The sequence below is a fragment of the Myotis myotis genome, unplaced genomic scaffold, assembly GCF_014108235.1.
Source record: "Myotis myotis isolate mMyoMyo1 unplaced genomic scaffold, mMyoMyo1.p scaffold_m19_p_4, whole genome shotgun sequence".
In the NCBI taxonomy this organism is placed as follows: Eukaryota; Metazoa; Chordata; class Mammalia; order Chiroptera; family Vespertilionidae; genus Myotis; species Myotis myotis.
This window is the reverse complement of record NW_023416346.1, coordinates 98,172,924-98,192,304: the sequence shown is the minus strand read 5'-3', so window position 1 is coordinate 98,192,304 and position 19,381 is coordinate 98,172,924. Positions and strand designations below refer to the sequence as shown.

The window sequence follows — 19,381 nt, the reverse complement described above, 5'->3', positions numbered from 1 at the left end:
TTTTTGAACCTTTTCCCATGTCATTATTACTCTTTGAAAACAGAAGTTTTAATGTCTCCATGGTATTTTATTATATGATGTTTTTATGTTATTTCACAAGCATCCTAGTGCTAGAGATTTAGGTTGTTTTTCACTTTACATGAATAAGGTTGTGGCTAACATCTTTAACATGCTTGAACATAATTATTTTGTGTGTATAATTCTCTGATATTTTGTTAGAATAAATTCCCAGAAGTGGAGTTATTAGCCAAAGAGTGTGTATATTTTTAAGATTTTTGATACCTATTACAAATTGTCCTTCAGAATTGTTCCTGTTAATAAAAACCCACTGGCAATGTATAGGAATCTTTTTATTCTACCCTCCCCAACATTGGATGTTATCTTTTAAAAACCTTTATTAATTTTTGGTTAAAAATGGTATCTTGTTTTAATTCTTCAGGGAGAATTTTTCGAGTGTATGGAATAACACATATATTTTGTATGAAAGGATGATGCCGATAATGGCCCAGGCATGTTTATACCTTTTATTTTTTATATAATTGAAGTACTTGCTAAAACAAGACTAATTTCTACTTTTTCAGATCTATAGCATGACACTGAGGTTATCTGCCTTATTTGAAAGTCATATTAAAAATATCATCTCTGAATATAAGTCAGCAATCCAGAGTCAGAAGAGGAGAAGGCCACGGTACAGAAAACGTCTGAGAAGCAGCAGCAGTTCATTATCAAGTAGCAGAGCTCCTAGGTATATTGCAGTGATGTAGTATTTTATGTTTTCAAAGCATTTTGTGTATATTACCTCATTTCTTAAAGTTTATTGAATAGTTTGAGGGGATCCCAACACCCAAGAGATTTTTTTAAAGAAATCTTGTACCTGTGTAAACATGGAGGTGGTAACCCAAAGCTTTGTTCATGTGGATTTTGTTATACCAAAACCTTTTTATTTTAATGCTTTAAATTTAACTTTGTTATATTACCAGTTTGAAGCATTTAACTTAAATTATTGGTCATTTCTTTTTTGGACACCTAAACATTTTGTATTATACTGTCTTATTGTAATATGATGCTAATAGAAAAATTTTTCACTGTTATATATTTTTACTTGTAGTCCAAAAGGGAAACAGAAACAAATGAAGTTGCAGCCTAAAAATGACCAGAATACCTCAGTGTCTTATGCAAGGACCAGCTCTCCTTTCTCATCTCCTGGTAAATGTCTTTAGTGTTGGTGTTATATATTTCAGTTTAATACTGATATTAATGATATAGAAAAGGCAGCATGATTTATAGTACAAAGAGCAATGAATTTCTATATGGAAAAGTTGTGTTTTATTTCCAATTCTTTTCTCTAGCTGTGTAGTCCTAGGTTAGACTTTAGGCAATAAGATTAAGTATCTTCATATTTTAAATGAAGGTGTTAAAACTAGATCCATTTTTAAGTTTCTTAGCTTTAAAAGTCTGTAATTTTATGATTTTTAACATCTATTATATCTCAGAGTAGTGTCTACAATATATTTGCCAATGTAAGAATTAAGGATTTATTATCTGAGGAAGTGTTTTCATTAGACAACATCTTTAATAGCTTGAACATATTTTGTGTGTGCAATTCTCTGATATTTTTTCCTTGGACAAGTTTTTCTGTTATTCCGTCCTTGAAAGCTTAATGATGTGATAAAACATTTGTTCTCAGAATAGTCATATTTTCTCCAAACAATGCACAAGTTGTTAGAGTAACTGAGTGAGATATAGTTTTAAAAACAGCCCTTTTATAACTTTATTGAAAACATGGTAATTATGTTAACATTACAGTCTTTTTAAATGTAAGTTTCAGATGCTGCTGAAGGGCTTTCACTATATTTACTTGATGATGAGGTGGATGGACCATTTTCTTCATCAAGCTTCAGTGGATATAGCCGAAGTGGAAATAGCCATGACCCAGGGAAAGCCAAATCATTTCGGAATCGAGTTTTGCCAATTAAACAAGGTAGGAAATAAATATGGACATGGTATTTATTCTTTGTTCCTTTATAATGACAGATTAATTGTTTAAAAGCTGGTGTATTTAGGTTGTAAAAATTATCATGTCCTTATAGTTAATGAGTATTTTAATATTGTCGAATTTGACTCAGACAGGGTTTCATATCCACAACTAGGAAAAGCCGCTTAGCAGATTTCCAAAACTTCCAAACATATTTTAGTCTTTTAAAATGAAATATAAAATTAATAGGGAAAAACAACTGAATGAAAGGCTCCTTCCCCAAGCATATAAAAACCAGAATGTTAGACACATTTAGGATTCTTTGTATATTAAACCATATTAATAAAAATGGCCAAAAAAGTTCAAAATCACCTTTAAATAAGGCTTATTTTTTAAAAGCCTACCCCAATTTTAAAAAAAGGGTTTTGATGACCAATGAGCCTTCTTTTAATCAACATCTACATCTACCACCTTATTCTGGTTTTCTAGTTACATGTAACTAAGATATTCTCTTCCCTAAGAACCTGTTATCTCAATAATTCATTGGTTTTCAGGCTCTGTACTGCCTACATTTTCAGTAATCCACAGAGCTACTTCAGGAATTTTCAGAACAGCCTTCTCCATTCAACCAGGGCCACTTATTATTCATGTAATGAACTTCCATATAACTTTTATTTGTAGAAAAATTTTCACTGATTAAAAAGAGATCACTGACCCAATAATTCATTATCACGTGCATTTTTTTTTTTTTTTGCACCGTGTCAGGGGACATCATTTATAAATAGCTGAAGGTTATTGTTATGTAGACTTTCTTCTTATACTTAGCACTATGTTATGGACCTTGAACATGTTCAACGAAACTTCTAATGTGTTCATCTATTTGAAGTTTGTGAGGAACATTTGCTATGTTTTTAGAAATACCTTTATAGTAGTCTATATTTTTATTTTATATACATTTTATTGAAAAATCAAGTAGCTTATCCATTGTTAATTGAAGTATCAAATGACTCAAAAATACTTTCTAAAGATATATTTTATATTAGTTGCATGAGAAATATTATTACATATCTGATTATTTGAAGATAGTTATTGCATTTATTTTCCCCAGTTTTTATCTTTACTCTCTCTTTTTTTCCAGCTGCATGTTACATACTTATGCCACCTCTCATTGTGCCCTTTCCTTCATTATCAGGCTTTTAGAAAGTGTAGCTTATACTTCCTGCCTCTGTTTTCTTTCCATCTAAACATTCATATACCCTTTATAGTCTGGCTTCTGCCCCCACCACTCTATAAAAGTTGTCTTCACTGACCAGTATCCTTTTCATAGTCCTATATCCTTGATCTATCTATATCATTGCATGCTGTTGACTACCCTCTAGGAACTCTACTGCCTGGCTTCTATAGTACTGCTTCTCTTATATCCCTGTTTCTCCTGTATTAATATAGTCCAGTGATGGTGAACCTTTTGAGCTCGGCGTGTCAGCATTTTGAAAAACCCTAACTTAACTCTGGTGCCGTGTCACATATAGAAATTTTTTTTATATTTGCAACCATAGTAAAACAAAGATTTATATTTTTGATATTTATTTTATATATTTAAATGCCATTTAATAAAGAAAAATCAACCAAAAAAATGAGTTCGCATGTCACCTCTGACACGCGTGTCATAGGTTCGCCATCACTGATATGGTTTCTGTTTCTTTTGTTTTTCTTTTTTTGTCTTCTACAAATAAAGGAATCTAATTGCCACATCAATTATCTTTATGCTGATGACTCTCCAAATTCATATCTAACCCTAACATCTCTATTCTACCAGTCTCGTTTCCAAGTGCATCCTAAAAAATTTCCATTGGATGCTTATCATTCATCATTCTCAAGCTTGCTTGTATTTCTATACTCACTATTTTAGTTGATGGTACCACCATCTTCCTAGTCATCCAGTTTAAAATTTTACAGTTTACTTTGACTCTCCTTTTACTCCTCATATCCAGATAGTTGCTAAGTTTTGTGAATTCTACAACTCTTTAATACCACTTAAATCTCTTATCTACAGTTTCTATTGCTATCAGCTAGTATTTTAGTCAGCTTGGGTTGTCACACAAGACACTGCAGACTAGCTGGCTTAAACAACAGTTATTTTTAGCTGCTTCATTGAGATATCATTGACATAAAAAATGCACATATTTAAAGTGTACAACTTTTTTTTAATTAAATCTTTATTGTTCAGATTATTACATTTGTTCCTCTTTTTTCCCCCATAACTCCCCTCCTCCCAGTTCCTGCCCCCACCCTTCGCCCTCACTCCCCACCCACTGTCCTCATCCATAGGTGCACGATTTTTGTCCAGTCTCTTCCTGCATCTCCCACATCCCTTTCTCCCCCCCCCCCCCAAGAATAGTCAGTCCATTCCCTTTCTATGTCCTTGATTCTATTATAATCACCAGTTCATTCTGTTCATCAGATTATTTATTCACTTGATTCTTAGATTCACTTGTTGATAGATGCATATTTGTTGTTCATAATTTGTATCTTTACCCTTTTCTTCCTCTTCCTCTTCTTAAAGGATACCTTTCAGCATTTCATATAATACTGGTTTGGTGGTGATGAACTCCTTTAGCTTTTCCTTATCTGTGAAGCTCTTTATCTGACCTTCAATTCTGAATGATAGCTTTGCTGGATAAAGTAATCTTGGTTGTAGGTTCTTGGCATTCATCACTTTGAATATTTCTTGCCACTCCCTTCTGGCCTGCAAAGTTTCTGTTGAGAAATCAGCTGACAGTTGTATGGGTATTCCCTTGTAGGTAACTGAGTTTCTTTCTCTTGCTGTTTTTAAGATTCTCTCTTTGTCTTTTGCTCTTGGCATTTTAATGATGATGTGTCTTGGTGTGGTCCTCTTTGGATTCCTTTTGTTTGGGGTTCTCTGCACTTCTTGGACCTGTAAGTCTATTTCTTTCACCAGGTGGGGGAAGTTTTCTGTCATTATTTCTTCAAATAGGTTTTCAATATCTTGCTCTCTCTCTTCTTCTGGCACCCCTATAATTCTGATGTCGGTACGCTTGAAGCTGTCCCAGAGGCTCCTTACACTGTCTTCGTATTTTTGGATTCTTTTTTCATTTTGCTTTTCCGGTTGGGTGCTTTTTGCTTCTTCACATTTCAATTCTTTGACTTGATTCTTGCACTCCTCTGGCCTGCTGTTGGGTGTCTGTATAATGTTCTTTATTTCAGTCAGTGTATGCTTAATTTCTAGTTGGTTCTTTATCACAACATCGAGGTTCTCATTAGATTTCTTGAGGATCTCACTACATTTATCGGCAGTTTTTAGAAAATTATTGAAAGACCTTAAAAGTGTGGTTTTGAGCTCTATATCTTCCATTTCTGACATCTGCGTCCTGTTTCTTTGTCTCTGCATTTTTTATGCTTTCTTGGTGCAACCCCTAGTGGTCTTTATGCGCAGTCTTGTTGTAGTTAAGCCTTGATTCTTGTAGTTAATAGGAGGATTTGACCTCCAGGCCAACTGGCTGTGAGAATCCGAAAGTGTACAACTTGATGTTTCAATATCCACATACACTGTGAAATGGTCACCACAATCAAACTAATTAACATCTCACCTCTACATGATTATTGTGTCTGTTTGTTGAGAAAATTTAAGATCTATCCTCCTAGAAGATTTCAAATATGCAGTACAGTATTGTTCATTATTGTCACAATACTGTACATTAGATATCTAGAACTTATTCATCCTCAGTAACTGAATGTTAGTTCCCTTTGACCAACACCTCCCCATTTCCCCTCTCCCAGCCCGTGGCAACTACCATCTTGCTTTCAGCTTCTATGAACTTAACTGCAGGGATATGTTATGAGAACACATCTTTAGCTGATCTTGTCATGTGGACCTCATAAAGTTTACAAACCTAGATTGTATAGCCTAATACACATCTAGGCTATATGGCATAGGCTACAAGCCTGTACAGCATGCTACTGTATAAAACAACACAAGATTAAGTCAAACACAAGATAATGATGCAATCTAGAAACACAGTGAACATGCGGTTGCTTATTGCTGGGTTAATATGACATATGCTTTACAGCAAACTTTATAAGTAAAAAGAGTACACTATAAAATAACAATTAAAAAACATAGTATAGTAAATACATAAACCAGTAACATAGTCATTTATTATCATTATCAAGTATTATGTACTGTACATAATTATATACTTTGCTATGACTGGCAGTGCAGTAGGTTTCTTTACACCAGCATAACCACAAACGTGTTGCATGATGTCATTACCATGGCTATGGTAAGCAATAGATAACAATTTTTCAGCTCCATTACAGTCTTATGGGAACACCACCATCATATATGCTGTCTTTCATTTATCAAAACATTGTTATACACTGCATGACTATATTTTAGATTACCATATGACATCATACAATAGTTCTTTCTCTGTGTCTTGCTTATTTTGCTTAGTTAACATAATGTCTTCCAACTTCATCCTTGTCACAAATGCCAAGATTTTCTTCTTTTTTTAAGGCTGAATAACTCATTATATATATAATTTCCATAGCTTGCCTATTATGAATAATGCTGCAATGAATAAGGGGGTACAGATTCCTGCAAGATCCTGATTTAAATTCCTTTTGATACATAAACAGAAGTGGAATTGCTGGGTTATATGGTAGTGCTCTTAATTTTTTGAGGGACCTCCATACTGATTTTCATAATGGCTCTACTAATTTACATTCTCATCAAATATGTGCAAGGGTTCTCTTGTTGCCACATCCTTGCCAACACTTGTTATCTTTCATTTTTTTGACACTAGCCACAGTAACAGATGTGAGGTGATATCTCATTAATGGTTTTGATTTGCATTTTCCTGACAATTAGTGATGTTACGTACCTTTTCAAATACTTAAAAGAGACATTTATTTCCTCACAGTTCTGAGGCCTCAAAGTTCAAGGTCAAGATCCCAGCAGGGTTGGTGTCTGGTATGGGGTCTCTTCCTGGCTTGCTGATGGCCACCTTCTTGCTGTGTCCTTATGTGGCTTTTTCTCTGTGCATCCACAGACAGGGGGAGAAAGAAGGAACATTCGTGTCTGTTCTTTTTATAAGGACACTAGTCGTAATTCATTAGGATCCACTTTTGTGATTTCACTTTAATTAAAACTTCCTTAAAGGCCCTATCTCCAAATAAAGTCACATTGGGGGTTAGGGCTTCAATATATGTAATTTGGAGGGTAATGTAATTTAGTCTATAACCCCAAGACTATTAGATTAATCTTGTATCTTTGGTTGCCATTCAACTCTAGGCTTTTCTTTTTCCACTGTTTCCAGTATACTCTTCTGTTTTCTTCCTACTTTACTGGTTATTCTTCCCAGTTATCTTTGCCTATTCTTTAAATGTTGAAATATCCCAAGTCTTAATCTTCCACCATCTTGCTTTACTTGCTTTCTTAATGAGCTCTCAGTTCTCTTGACAGTAAATGTCATCGTTACTGAAAATTTCCAAAATTATATTTCTTGCTCTGAGCCTCCCCTGAGCCTCTAGACTGGTATATCCACCTGCTTTTTTCTTTTTAAAAAAAATGTATTTACTTGTGCCTCTGGTAGTATTTAAATCTGGAATCTTTATTTCTTCACTAGTTTGCCTAAACCTATTCCTCCTTTAGTGTTCCCTAACTTAGCAAAACATCTCTACCATTCACCCAGTTGCAGGCTATAAAACCTAGTAGTTGACCTTCATTCTTTGCTTAACACCTGACATCCAACCCATCAGCTATTGTCCTCAGTTGGAAATTTAAAAATAAAGGTTTGTTCTGGTGTCACCGCTAGAAGGAAATATTCCAAATCCAGTCATTTTTCAACACCTCTATTTTTACATCCCTCATCATGTGTTACCTTCACTATTGAAATGGACTCCCAGCTGATTTCTGCTTCCAATCATCCCCTTCTATAATCCATTCTCTATACAGCAACCATAGCACTCTTTTATTTATGTATTTTTTTAAATCCTCATCTGAGGATATCTTTTTATTGATTTTAGAGAGAGTGAAAGAGAGAGAGGAGAGAGAGATATTGGTTGCCTCCTGCACGCACCCTGACCGGGGAACGAACCCACAACCTGGGTATGTGCCTAACCAGGAATCAAACTCGCCACCTTTTGGTGTACACGATGATGCTCCAACCAAGTGAGTCACACTGGCCAGGGCCCACAGCACTCTTTTAAAAATATAAATCAGATCCCATCATTCTTCATCTCCTACTACTCTTTTCTTTTTTTTCTCTTCCACTCTAGTTATACTGAGTTTCTATATCCTCTGATGGAATGTTCTTTCCCCAGATCTAACTTCATTCAGTTCTTTTCTTAGATACTACCTCTGCAGAAAAGTCTTTCCTGTATAAAATACCCCTCAAACATCACATTCACAGTCTATTTTTATCTTCTTTTATTTATAACGTATTATTAAAATTTTGTTTTTTAATTGTTCATTTCATTGTCTAGCAAGTTTGACCTACTAAAATATAAATTAAAAGAGCAAGGACTTTGTCTCATAATTGACACATTTCAAGCTCCAAGCAATGCCTGGGCCATAGTAGATAATCAGTAAATATTTATTCTGTGAATGAATGAAATTATTCTGATACATGTTTCCAGAAAATTCTTTTTAGAGTTCAAGCCCTTAAAATTTCTGCCTAGCTACCTCACCAGCCATCATCCTTCCACATCCCCCCTTCAAAAAAGCAATCAGACAAAACCAGAACTTTATTATCTTCTTCATTTCTAACAGATTTAAATTCATACTGCAACACTCTCTATGCTTTTACCTCATCTATCTTTTGGTATAAATATTTTTTATAGATTGCTTATTTTACTTTTGAACCCAAATAACCATATTACCAATGTCAAAGCTTAACTTTAAATAATCATTCATCTTGATTTAGATCACTCCCTTGATGGACCCGTTACAAATGGTGATGGCAGAGAGCCCCGGACAGGAATCAAGAGAAAACTGCTTAGTGCATCGGAAGAAGATGAAAGCATGGGAAGAGAAGACAAAGAGAAGAAAGAATCAAAAGAGAAATCACATTTATCCTCCTCAGAGAGTGGAGAGTTAGGATCCAGTTTAAGTTCTGAAAGTACCTGCGGTTCTGATTCTGATTCTGAATCAACTTCCAGAACAGATCAAGACTATGTAGATGGAGACCATGACTATAGCAAGTTTGTACAAACCAGGCCTAAAAGAAAACTCAGAAAGCAATATGCCAATGGAAAAAGAAACTGGAAAACAAGAGGCACAGGAGGAAGGGGCAGATGGGGGAGATGGGGGAGATGGAGTAGAGGAGGCAGAGGAAGAGGAGGCAGGGGACGAGGGGGTCGAGGAAGAGGTGGAGGTAGTACCAGAGGGAGAGGGAGAGGGAGAGGAGGAAGAGGTGCTTCTAGAGGAGCCACCAGAGCCAAACGTGCACGTATTGCTGATGATGAATTTGATACCATGTTTTCAGGACGTTTCAGTAGACTGCCACGAATTAAAACAAGAAACCAAGGCAGGAGGACTGTTTTATATAATGATGATTCTGATAATGACAATTTTGTGTCCACTGAAGATCCTCTGAATCTTGGTACATCCAGATCAGGCAGAGTGCGTAAAATGACAGAAAAAGCCAGGGTTAGCCATCTCATGGGATGGAATTATTAACAGTTAAGAAATTTAGAATAATTTAAAAAATTCAATGGCCTTCTACTGCAGGGAATTTACCAGGATATCTACAAAGCAAGTTGTGTGGGGACTTACGCTTCCTTTCACATTGGTGCTTTTCCATTATGCCAGTACACATTTGTTTCAAGACTTTTGATCTCCACACTTCATTTGTTCAAACAAGCCTTATTCATTAGGCCTTAAATTTTAAAAAATTCTGTGCACACACACACATACACACACACACACACACACACACACACACACACACACACACCACAGACACACTACAGATTTACTACATTAAAGGAGCATTCAGCTTCTTAAGAGTAGCATGACATTTTTATCTCAGTAGACTATCCCTCTTTTGCTTTTGTATCACAGAAGTATAGCAGCTTCTTACAGAGTTTTATATAGTTTGTTTTTGCCATTTTGATTCCTGTACCCAGTAATAATAACTTTTGCACAATACACCAATCCTAAAGGCAGCTATTAAATGTTTACAGTTTCTATATTGTAAGAACGATCTGGATTATTTTACTCTTCCCAGGCCAAACTTTCAATAATTGTACTGAACTGAAGTATATATTTATACTACAGTTTTTTTTTGGGGGGGGGGGTGGGGGGATCTTGATATGCTTTTCATTGATTTGCTTAATTCATGTTAAAGGTGAGAAAGGGTTGGTGCCTTGTAAATACGTAGCAAATCTTTGTGGTGTGTTCTGATGTGTGCATTAACTTTATTAAAAAAGAATACTTGAGGTATCAATCTAGACAAGGTGCCAAATGCAAAAGTTTCTTGCATCCATTTTCTTTTTCCTATTATATTTTGTTGCATTAATAGAACTTGTGTAGCTTCAAGGATACCTTAAACATTTGAACAATCCTCATCCACAAAAAAATAACTTCTTTGAATAGTAGCTCAGCTACCTCTATTAACTACAACTACTGGAAGCATTAAGGAAAATAGATACAGTTATTCATTGACTAAGGAGAAATAGAACAAGCTTGGTGAAAATAAATATTCATAAGTTATAAGCTGAGAGGTTGTTAATCATATTAGCTCTCAAATTAATGGTTGTAATTAACAAACTTGTATAAGTATAGTATACTCTATATTAGACTTTTCTTAGAACATATTTATGTAAGTAGACTTGGGTGACTGCATATATATATATATATATATATATATATATATATATATATACCTGCTGCCACTTACTATTTAACAGCTGTGAGAGAATGGTTTTCATTTGAATTTCAAAATATAACAAAACACCTAGTTTGAGTTGGAATGTTTCGGCTAACTAATATTTTGAATCAATATACATAGGTTCTGCTCATACCATTCCAAAAGGTTCTTTTGTTATAATCTTTCAGAAAAGAACCTCATTGCACTGCATACTGATATTCTGAGTTATTATTTTAGAGGTGAAAAAAATTTTTCAACCCTTATGGTCTTGTTTACAGCAGTAGAGTGCACATAGTTCTATAAGTGAGCTTGAGTTCCAAGGTCATTTTTATTCCGTAAATTCGAGAGTTTGCAAATTTGTTAGATACTTAGATTTTTGAGGTGGAAGGGAATATATTGATCTCTTTTTTTTTTTTTTGTAACAGCAGATTTATTGCACTTAGAACAGATTTGTGGGATAAAAGAAACTTTTTAATGTACACCTAATAATCCCAGGATATTTAAGCTAATGTGTTTGTTTCATGCTTTCAATCATTTCATGCATCTGAAAAATCCTTAAGTGCAGAGGAAGGAGTACACACATAACTTTGCTTTTTTGATTGGGTCAGGTGGGGGTTATTCTTGGACTAACATCTTTAAGCAATTTTCACTTGCAGTAGAATTGTTCAGGCTTTAAGAAAGTATTCTTGTGAATTGTTAATGGCACTAAATTCTGTTACTGGAGAGTAGATCAAGATTATTTTTTTTTTTTAGTCATTTTTTCACTAAACCAAAACTACTTCTGGTTGTAAATCAACTGCCACTTTTAACCATAGTATAGATTAAAAAATGTTCATATTTGAAACTCTACATTTGATTTTTGCTAAGATATGTTTTTTTGGTTTTTTTTTAGTTTTTCATCTCTTGGGCATTTAGGCTAAATTTGTGCCTGTGTTTTCCTGGAATCAATAATACTTTGGCCTACCCTAATCAAAGTAACAGTTACTTAAATTCATGGATATACCCAAATGAGTATCATGTGTATCTTTTTAGTGTGAAACCCTTTGTTGACATTCTTCTATGAAGACCTGACCTCTTGAAATGTAGAAGAATGCCATCTATGTGATTTTAGCTGTCTGAAGCTTTATTTATAATTTATTTTGAAAAATAAAAATGCCACATTAATCCCCCAAATGTCAAGATTTTCTAGGTTTAGATACTTAGAATAACAAGGCTAAAGACATTTTTAGCATATTTTATATGTAGTGAAATACTGTGAAAATACTAGTGACAGCATTTTGCTGTAATGTTGGTTTCAGTTATTAAGATTTAAAGAGTTAGTCACCAGGGTGTTTTAGATGAGCATAGTTATCATTTATTATAAAACAAACAGATCATTTCTGTTTGCATGCAAATTATTTTAATAATTGTGAAATTAAAAGTTTGGAAGATGTATTTTTACTTTTATATCTGGACTTTCCCCCAATTTATACTTCGCTTATTTTGTAGCACTGCCTCCTGTGAATGTGATGTAATTTATATCACATTGACTATATTATCGCTTTAATTTTTTAGAGGCCCTTTAACCTAAATAAGATCTGGGTTCAGTCATAGCAAAGCAAGTCGGAAATGAGCTAAGAAGGTTGAAGAAAAGTCTAAATGTTAAATGCATTGCTAAGAAAAAAACCACTGTTATATTTAGGTTCATGAGAGCATACAGATGTATAAGCCTAATCTTATGCTAGGTATTAGTAGTCAGCGACCTGTAATATTTCTCATGAATGCTAATAACATTAATTCCCAGCTTTAAGATCTTAGCATGGTATATGTTTATGAAAACAGAATTGTGTGTGTTTTCTATGGCTTGCTGTGTGTATCTCTTCCAGATTCGGATGCTCTCTAAAACATTCACTAGCCTGTTAGCCTAGTGACTAAATTTTTCCGTGTGTGTGTGTGTGTGTGTGTGTGTGTGTGCGTGCGCGCGCACGCACGCATACACCCATGTATGTATGTAGATTGTGTCCAACTTGGCACACTTTATCTCAGACATAAAAAATAATATCACTGTCTACCAATTCTTTGCCTGTTGTAAAGCGCTTAGCATGTGTGTGTGTGTGTGTGTGTGTGTGTGTGTGTGTGTGAATGTGTGTGTGTACTACTTGATCATTCATTTTGTTATACCTTCTAGATAAACAATCTAGGTTTTGTTCTATACACCTGTCCTATATTTTCTTTTAATTTGCCCTTCTTTCATTTGTTTCTTGTTGGTTTCCCTTACCAGAGATCAGGCTTGTACTAGAATTATTCCATATAGCACATTGTTTCTCCCATAGTAAAATTCAGAAATCCCATTCGTACAACTGTGTGCTCAGATAGTTAACTCAGCTTCCCAATAATTTGAAATAAATTTGAGTGATTAATCTTTTTTGCTGTATTTTTTTTTTTTGTAATCCTATAGGTTGTCATCAGACAATAACAGTGATTTAAAGAGAAAGATGTGAATGCCACTTCTCACTTCCTGATAAAAATTTTTTGAGCATTTTTCAAAATTTGTATGTTTATGGTAGTGATAAATTAAACATCTTATATAAAACACACATATATCTTCGAAATTATTTTATGCACATTTACCAACTGGTACTTACCTTTAAAGTTCGAATTTTCACATTCACCAAAAGGAGACTTAAATCCTGTGTAATTTTTAGTATATTTTGATGTCCAGCCTTTTAGTTCTGGGGAAAGAAACGAAACTTTTGACATTTTAAAGTTCATTGTTTTAAATGTTATCCCCATCCCCAACATTTTTGTGGTACATGAGGCTATGTGAATGTTCTGTTGAAAATAGAATATTCTAAGATCACTTTTAAGGCTTGTTTTAAAAATTAGTATGAAAATATTTTCATGCTTCTTTGCTTTTAGTGAAGTTTCTTTAACCAAATTTTAATTACCAAGTTTACCAAGTTCTGATTAAATTCTAATACAAATTTTAATTTTTTTCAATGTGCTATATTTTGTGGACTGCGGATTGCCCTCAATTTCTTGTAGCCTTACCCGTGATTATTTCCTTTTTCACCATTCCTCTCTTGCTTACTTTTATCCTTATTTCTCTTTCTGCAATGATTTTACCTAATTTAGCACACTTCAAAAAGACTGGTAATTTATGATTCATGGTGGGAGAAGTACAGTAGAAAGGCCCTGCAGTTTAGACTTAAGGTGTGTTTGTTTATTTATATGTATACCCATTTATTATTCCTATCTTAATTAAGTCTAGAATATCAGACTTTGACATATAAAAGCATGACAAGTATTTTCTAAAAAAATAAAACTATTGATACATATTAAAGTCGCCATTGGTAATTGACTTTTAAGTTCACATACAAAAAATATTTAGAAACCCAGTTGGGAAATGTGTTTTTTACATATGTCACCAGATACACATTAGGCAGTACTATAAATGTTAGTTCTTTAAACAATACTGTGGTGATGGCAATCAGTAATTTATTTCTTTGTCCTGTAACTTATCATCCTTGTCTTTTGTAATCCTTTACAAAGTATTAACAAAGCTGTACCTTATGTTTGTTCTTAGTATACATAAGTTTTAAGATGGAAAATCATTCAGTTAATAGTTGCTGTGATGTTGTATGTGGGCAAAATGTCCATTAAACTGAAATTCAGTAAAGAAAGGTAAACTAGCCTGGCTTGGTTTATAAGAGATGTTTTGTTTGGCAGTTGTAAGTCATTATAAGCAATTATCTTCAAAGACAAAAAATACTGAACTAATTTGTTGCCATTCTTTATGGGATGTTTACAATAAAATTCCAAGTTGTTTGGAATCAGTTGCAGTCTTGCTGCTTTGTGCCTTAGGTACTAGAGATAAATTAACAAGAAGAAAGAAATATGGAGTTACCTTCTCATTATCCAGCTTCAGAGTTTATAACATGTAGCTCTTGGGTCCATTCTTGTTTCTTTGTCATTTAGTATTTTATTGTTTTTAATCTGAGGACCTAGGTACTTTCTACTATCAAAGAAAAATTAGTCTTTTTTTGCTTTTGTCATTACAGATATTCTGGATCACTTTTAGGTAATAAATATATTAACATTTTTTAAATGTAGGTTGCTTGCTGCATTAAAGCTTGAATCAACATTTTGATTTGTAGAGCTTTTTGAAATGAATAGATTTATAATGTCTTTATAGCTTATAAGTTTTAACAACTGAGCTATGTAACCCTCACATTTTTAATTATAGTATAACTAGAGGCCCGGTGCACAGGTCCCTTGGCCTGGCCTGTGGGGATCAGGCCAAAACCAGCTCTCCGACATCCCCCGAGGGGTCCCGGATTGTGAGAGGGCGGTTCTTGGGTGATGCATTCCAGAATCGGGCTCCCTCCTCTCTTCTCCCAATATTATGTAACTTTCTGTCTGTATTTATCTTGCTTCTTTCATCTCACTTTACCCGAAGTTTGGCGGTAACTGACGACTTGTGGGAATTTAGCTGCAAAATGCAATTATTTAGCAAACAGGATTTACTTAGCCTGGAATCTAGTCAGCCTAGGGCAGGACCCTGCTTAATGTCAGGTTCTGGCCCAGGCCCTTCTGTCCAGGTGGAGTCCTGTGGTGGTGGGAACCTCCTCCTTCGCCTCCTTCCCTAACCGGAGGTTGCCTGCTGGTGCTACTGTCCCGCCCAGAAGGAGGGAAGCTGCACTGAGAGTGGTAGTGGGAAAATTCACTGCCTCCACTGGAAATTGATATTAAGCGGATGGTGCAGGTGCTAGATGTCTGGCCGCAGCCAGTAGGTCCTGCACGTCTCATCATTTAGCTAATTGAGTCAAAAAAGTTTCTGTAAAGGCCAGACCCATGACCTCTGAATGGGCTTAGAGGCCCGGTGGGGAGCCAATGGGTTAGAACAGTGGTCAGCAAACTCATTAGTCAACAGAGCCAAATATCAATAGTACAACAATTGAAATTTCTTTTGAGAGCCAAATTTTTTAAATTTAAACTATATAGGTAGGTACATTGTTATTAACTTAATTAGGGTACTCCTAAGGCTTAGGAAGAGCCACACTCAAGGGGCCAAAGAGCTGCATGCGGCTTGCGAGCCACAGTTTGCCGACCACGGGGTTAGAGGTCCGGTGCACGGATTTGTGCGCTGGTGTGGCCCCTTGGCCTGGCCTGCAGGAATCCATGACATCCCCTGAGGGGTCCCAGATTGTGAGAGGGCAGTTCTCAGGTGGCGCCCCCCGGAGTCTGGCTCACTCCTCTCTGGGTCCAAGTGCTTCACCCAAGAAACAGCTGCCAAGTCGTCACAGCTCAGCAGCTCCTGTGTTGAGCATCTGCCCCCTGGTGGTCAGTGCATATCATAGCTACCAGTCGGACAGTCACTTAGGCTTTTATATATATAGATTGCCCACAGAGGCTTAGCTATACTACAAATGTTCCTTTAAGTCAATGTAAGTGAGGAGGGGAAGAAGTAAGGTGGGAGGTAACTTTTGAGCCAGGAACTGAAAGCCCTAATAGGAACATTCATCCTATTTTATGCACCTGTAAATTACCCAGAATTTTCTTCCCAATGGCAAGAACTTCACTCAGTTGAAGGTAAGTAAGTTGGCCAAAGACTGGACTGCATGTTTTATATATACATTGTCTGTTTTGTATATTTAGGACCAAAAAAATGAGGCATTTAGAAAAAAAAATATTACCTTTGTTTTCTGATGTATCCTCTGGCAGAGAAAGTAGCCCAAATTTTCACAATATTTGGAAGTTGAAGTGGGGATCTGTTGTTTGGTATGTGCATTTAGTTGTATGATTGATTAAACATAGCCCTCTTTAAAGATATAAAAATGTACATTAAAATTCTTTCTTCGCCGAAACCAGTTTGGCTCAGTGGATAGAACATTGGACTGCGGACTAAAAGGTCCCAGGTTCGATTATGGTCAAGGGCATGTACCTGGGTTGCGGGCACATCCCCAGTAGGAGATGTGCAGGTGGCAGCTGATCAATGTTTCTCTCTCATCGATGTTTCTAACTCTCTATCTCTCTCCCTTCCTCTCTGTAAAAAATCAATAAAATATATTTTAAAAAAATTCTTTCTTGGCAGGCTTTGATGTTTTCTGACTTCATTTGCTAAGATTTTTGAATAGAATAAGTAAATAAATTTTGTAACAGATATTAAAGCAGTGTTCAGAAGAGTCTTTTTTTTTTTTCCTAGCTGAGAAGGGCAAGAACAAATACTCTGTCAATTACACATCCCTGACAGTTTACAGCTACTTTCAAAACATGCACAAAATAAATTGAAACCAGTATATTGAGCCTTTGAGTTGGTTTTCTTGGGATATTTAAGACCATAAACTTACAGTTGCTATCTTAGGTCCTTTATATAAATACTTAAAGGATTTTTTATGTTACATGTTACTGGCAAACCAAATATAATATTAAATGAAATGAACTTTTTATGATGTTAATGTTTTCCCAAAATTTTAAGGAAACTTGTTTTTTCTTTTCTTTCTTTGTAACTTTAGTATGTTTTCCTTTGCCAGCTGTGGCAATTCCCTTAGTAAAGTTACCTCTAGACAGCAGATTACAAATATTTAATAGATAATTTTAACTAAGTTATTAATTATTAACAGTTAAATTTGATATTGGAGATTTTTAAAAAGCAACTTTTTGAAGCTAATACCCTTTCATTATTTTGTAAATTTTTTAAAAATTGATTTTAGAAAGAGAGGAAGGGAGAGGGAGAGAAAAGCATGGATGAGAGAGAAACACCGATTGGCTGCCTCCTGCACAGCCCCTACTGGGGATGGATCCTGCAACCCAGGCATGTGCCCTGACCAGGAATCGAACCAGCAACCTCTTGGTGCATGAGTCTATGCTCAACTGCCGACCACACTGGTTGGGCTAATTTATAAATTTTTCATTGTCAGCTTGCCTGCTCATCATCTTTATGATTCTCTTCAGAGAATGTTTTATAGTAATATTTTAAGAAATCAAAACAATTGAAATTCTTTTATTTAGGTTACTAATATTATGTGGAATTTATTAATTTTAGGGATGTTTCTGTGTTTAATATTTTTAAAAATATTTTTGCTGATTTTTTCTTTTTTTAGAGAGCAAAAAGGAGAGAAATAGTTTGCCTCCTGCATACACCCTACTGGTAATTAAAACCAGCAACCACTCAGTGCACAGGATGATACCCAACCAACAGAGCCACATCAGCCAGGGTTACTTTTAAAAAAAAATTTATTGAATTTATTGGGGTGATAAAGGTGAAAGAATTAAGCAAAACCTAATTGTTGTCATGTTACAATTCTAAATAGAGTTTGTATAGCAGTATGTCAATTTATATTAGGCATATTGTGTAATCAAGTAATTTAAGGCACTGAAACTATCTTTTTAAATCTAATGTATTGGGATGACATTGGTTAACTAAAATACATCATTTGTATATTTTACTGTGTGTTTATTACCCCAAGTCAAGTCTTCTTCCATCACCAGTAAAACTCTCTTAAGGTATTTGTTTTATTTTTTTTTTTTTAATTTAGGATATCATGTTAAAATGAAATTGAAGCCCAAATTGGAAAGTAGGTCATTTTTAGGGGGATATTTTGTTATGTTTGGATAGTGTTCATCTAAAATGTTAATAATGAATTGCTGGTAGTTCTGAATTGCTCCCATTTGTTAAATTTTAATTTATAAATTAGAGCAAGCCTTTTATATTAAAAAAATGTTCATTTTGTCTAGTCCAGTGATGGCAAACGTATGACACGCATGTCAGAGGTGACACGCGAACTCATTTTTTTGGTTGATTTTTCTTTGTTAAATGGCATTTAAATATATAAAATAAATATCAAAAATATAAATCTTTGTTTTACTATGGTTGCAAATATCAAAAAATTTTTATATGTGACACGGCACCAGAGTTAAGTTAGGGTTTTTCAAAATGCTGACACGCTGAGCGCAAAAGGTTCGCCATTTATAAGTTTCTTCTATATGACAAGCACTGTAATTTTAAAGAAGAGCTTTACAGTTTATAGGCTTACTCAAACCCCACATACTTGCAATCACCAGAATGATACTATCAGTAAGTTTAATTTTCATCTCAGAAAAATGAGTTTCAATGAAATCAAGTTATTTGCCACAGGTCGCACAGCTAGTAAAGAGAAATGCCTTGATTCATCCAAAATAGCTGCTTCTAGGTTTCTCATCTTTGCTTTTATATCTTACTAGTGCCCCGGTGCACGAAATTTGTGCACTGGGGCAGAGGGGAGTCCCTCAGCCCAGCCTGCCCCCTCTCACAAACTGGGAGCCCTTAGGGGGTATCCTACTGACGGCTTGTCTGGCCTCCCTCTGCAGGAGGCGACTGGGCTGGTCAGGGGAAGGCACTAGCCCCATAACCCTGTTGCTGCAGCCACTGCCAGCCACCGCAGCCGCCAGGTGTTTTCATCAACACGGACTCCAGTCCCTTCACCACAAAAAAATGGCAACTTTCTTTAGGCATTTTCAAGATGTGTCTTTCATAGGATATGACATTTCTTTT

General features: G+C 35.2%; 1 protein-coding gene across 4 annotated transcripts in view; it reads left to right on the top strand.

Annotated features, from left to right (window-relative positions):
• The window catches only part of BRWD3 (bromodomain and WD repeat domain containing 3), a 153,755-nt gene extending 139,074 nt beyond the window's left edge, over positions 1-14,681 (top strand). For 3 of the 4 annotated variants that reach the window (XM_036304582.1, XM_036304583.1, XM_036304580.1), the window contains 4 exons: positions 582-745; positions 1,109-1,206; positions 1,823-1,981; positions 8,923-14,681. In XM_036304582.1, the coding sequence (XP_036160475.1) occupies positions 582-745; positions 1,109-1,206; positions 1,823-1,981; positions 8,923-9,677 (1,176 nt within the window). In that variant the 3' untranslated portion in view covers positions 9,678-14,681. The remainder of the gene's footprint in view (positions 1-581; positions 746-1,108; positions 1,207-1,822; positions 1,982-8,922) is intronic. The other variant, XM_036304581.1, reaches the window with a different exon arrangement.
• Positions 14,682-19,381: the final 4,700 nt, after the last annotated feature.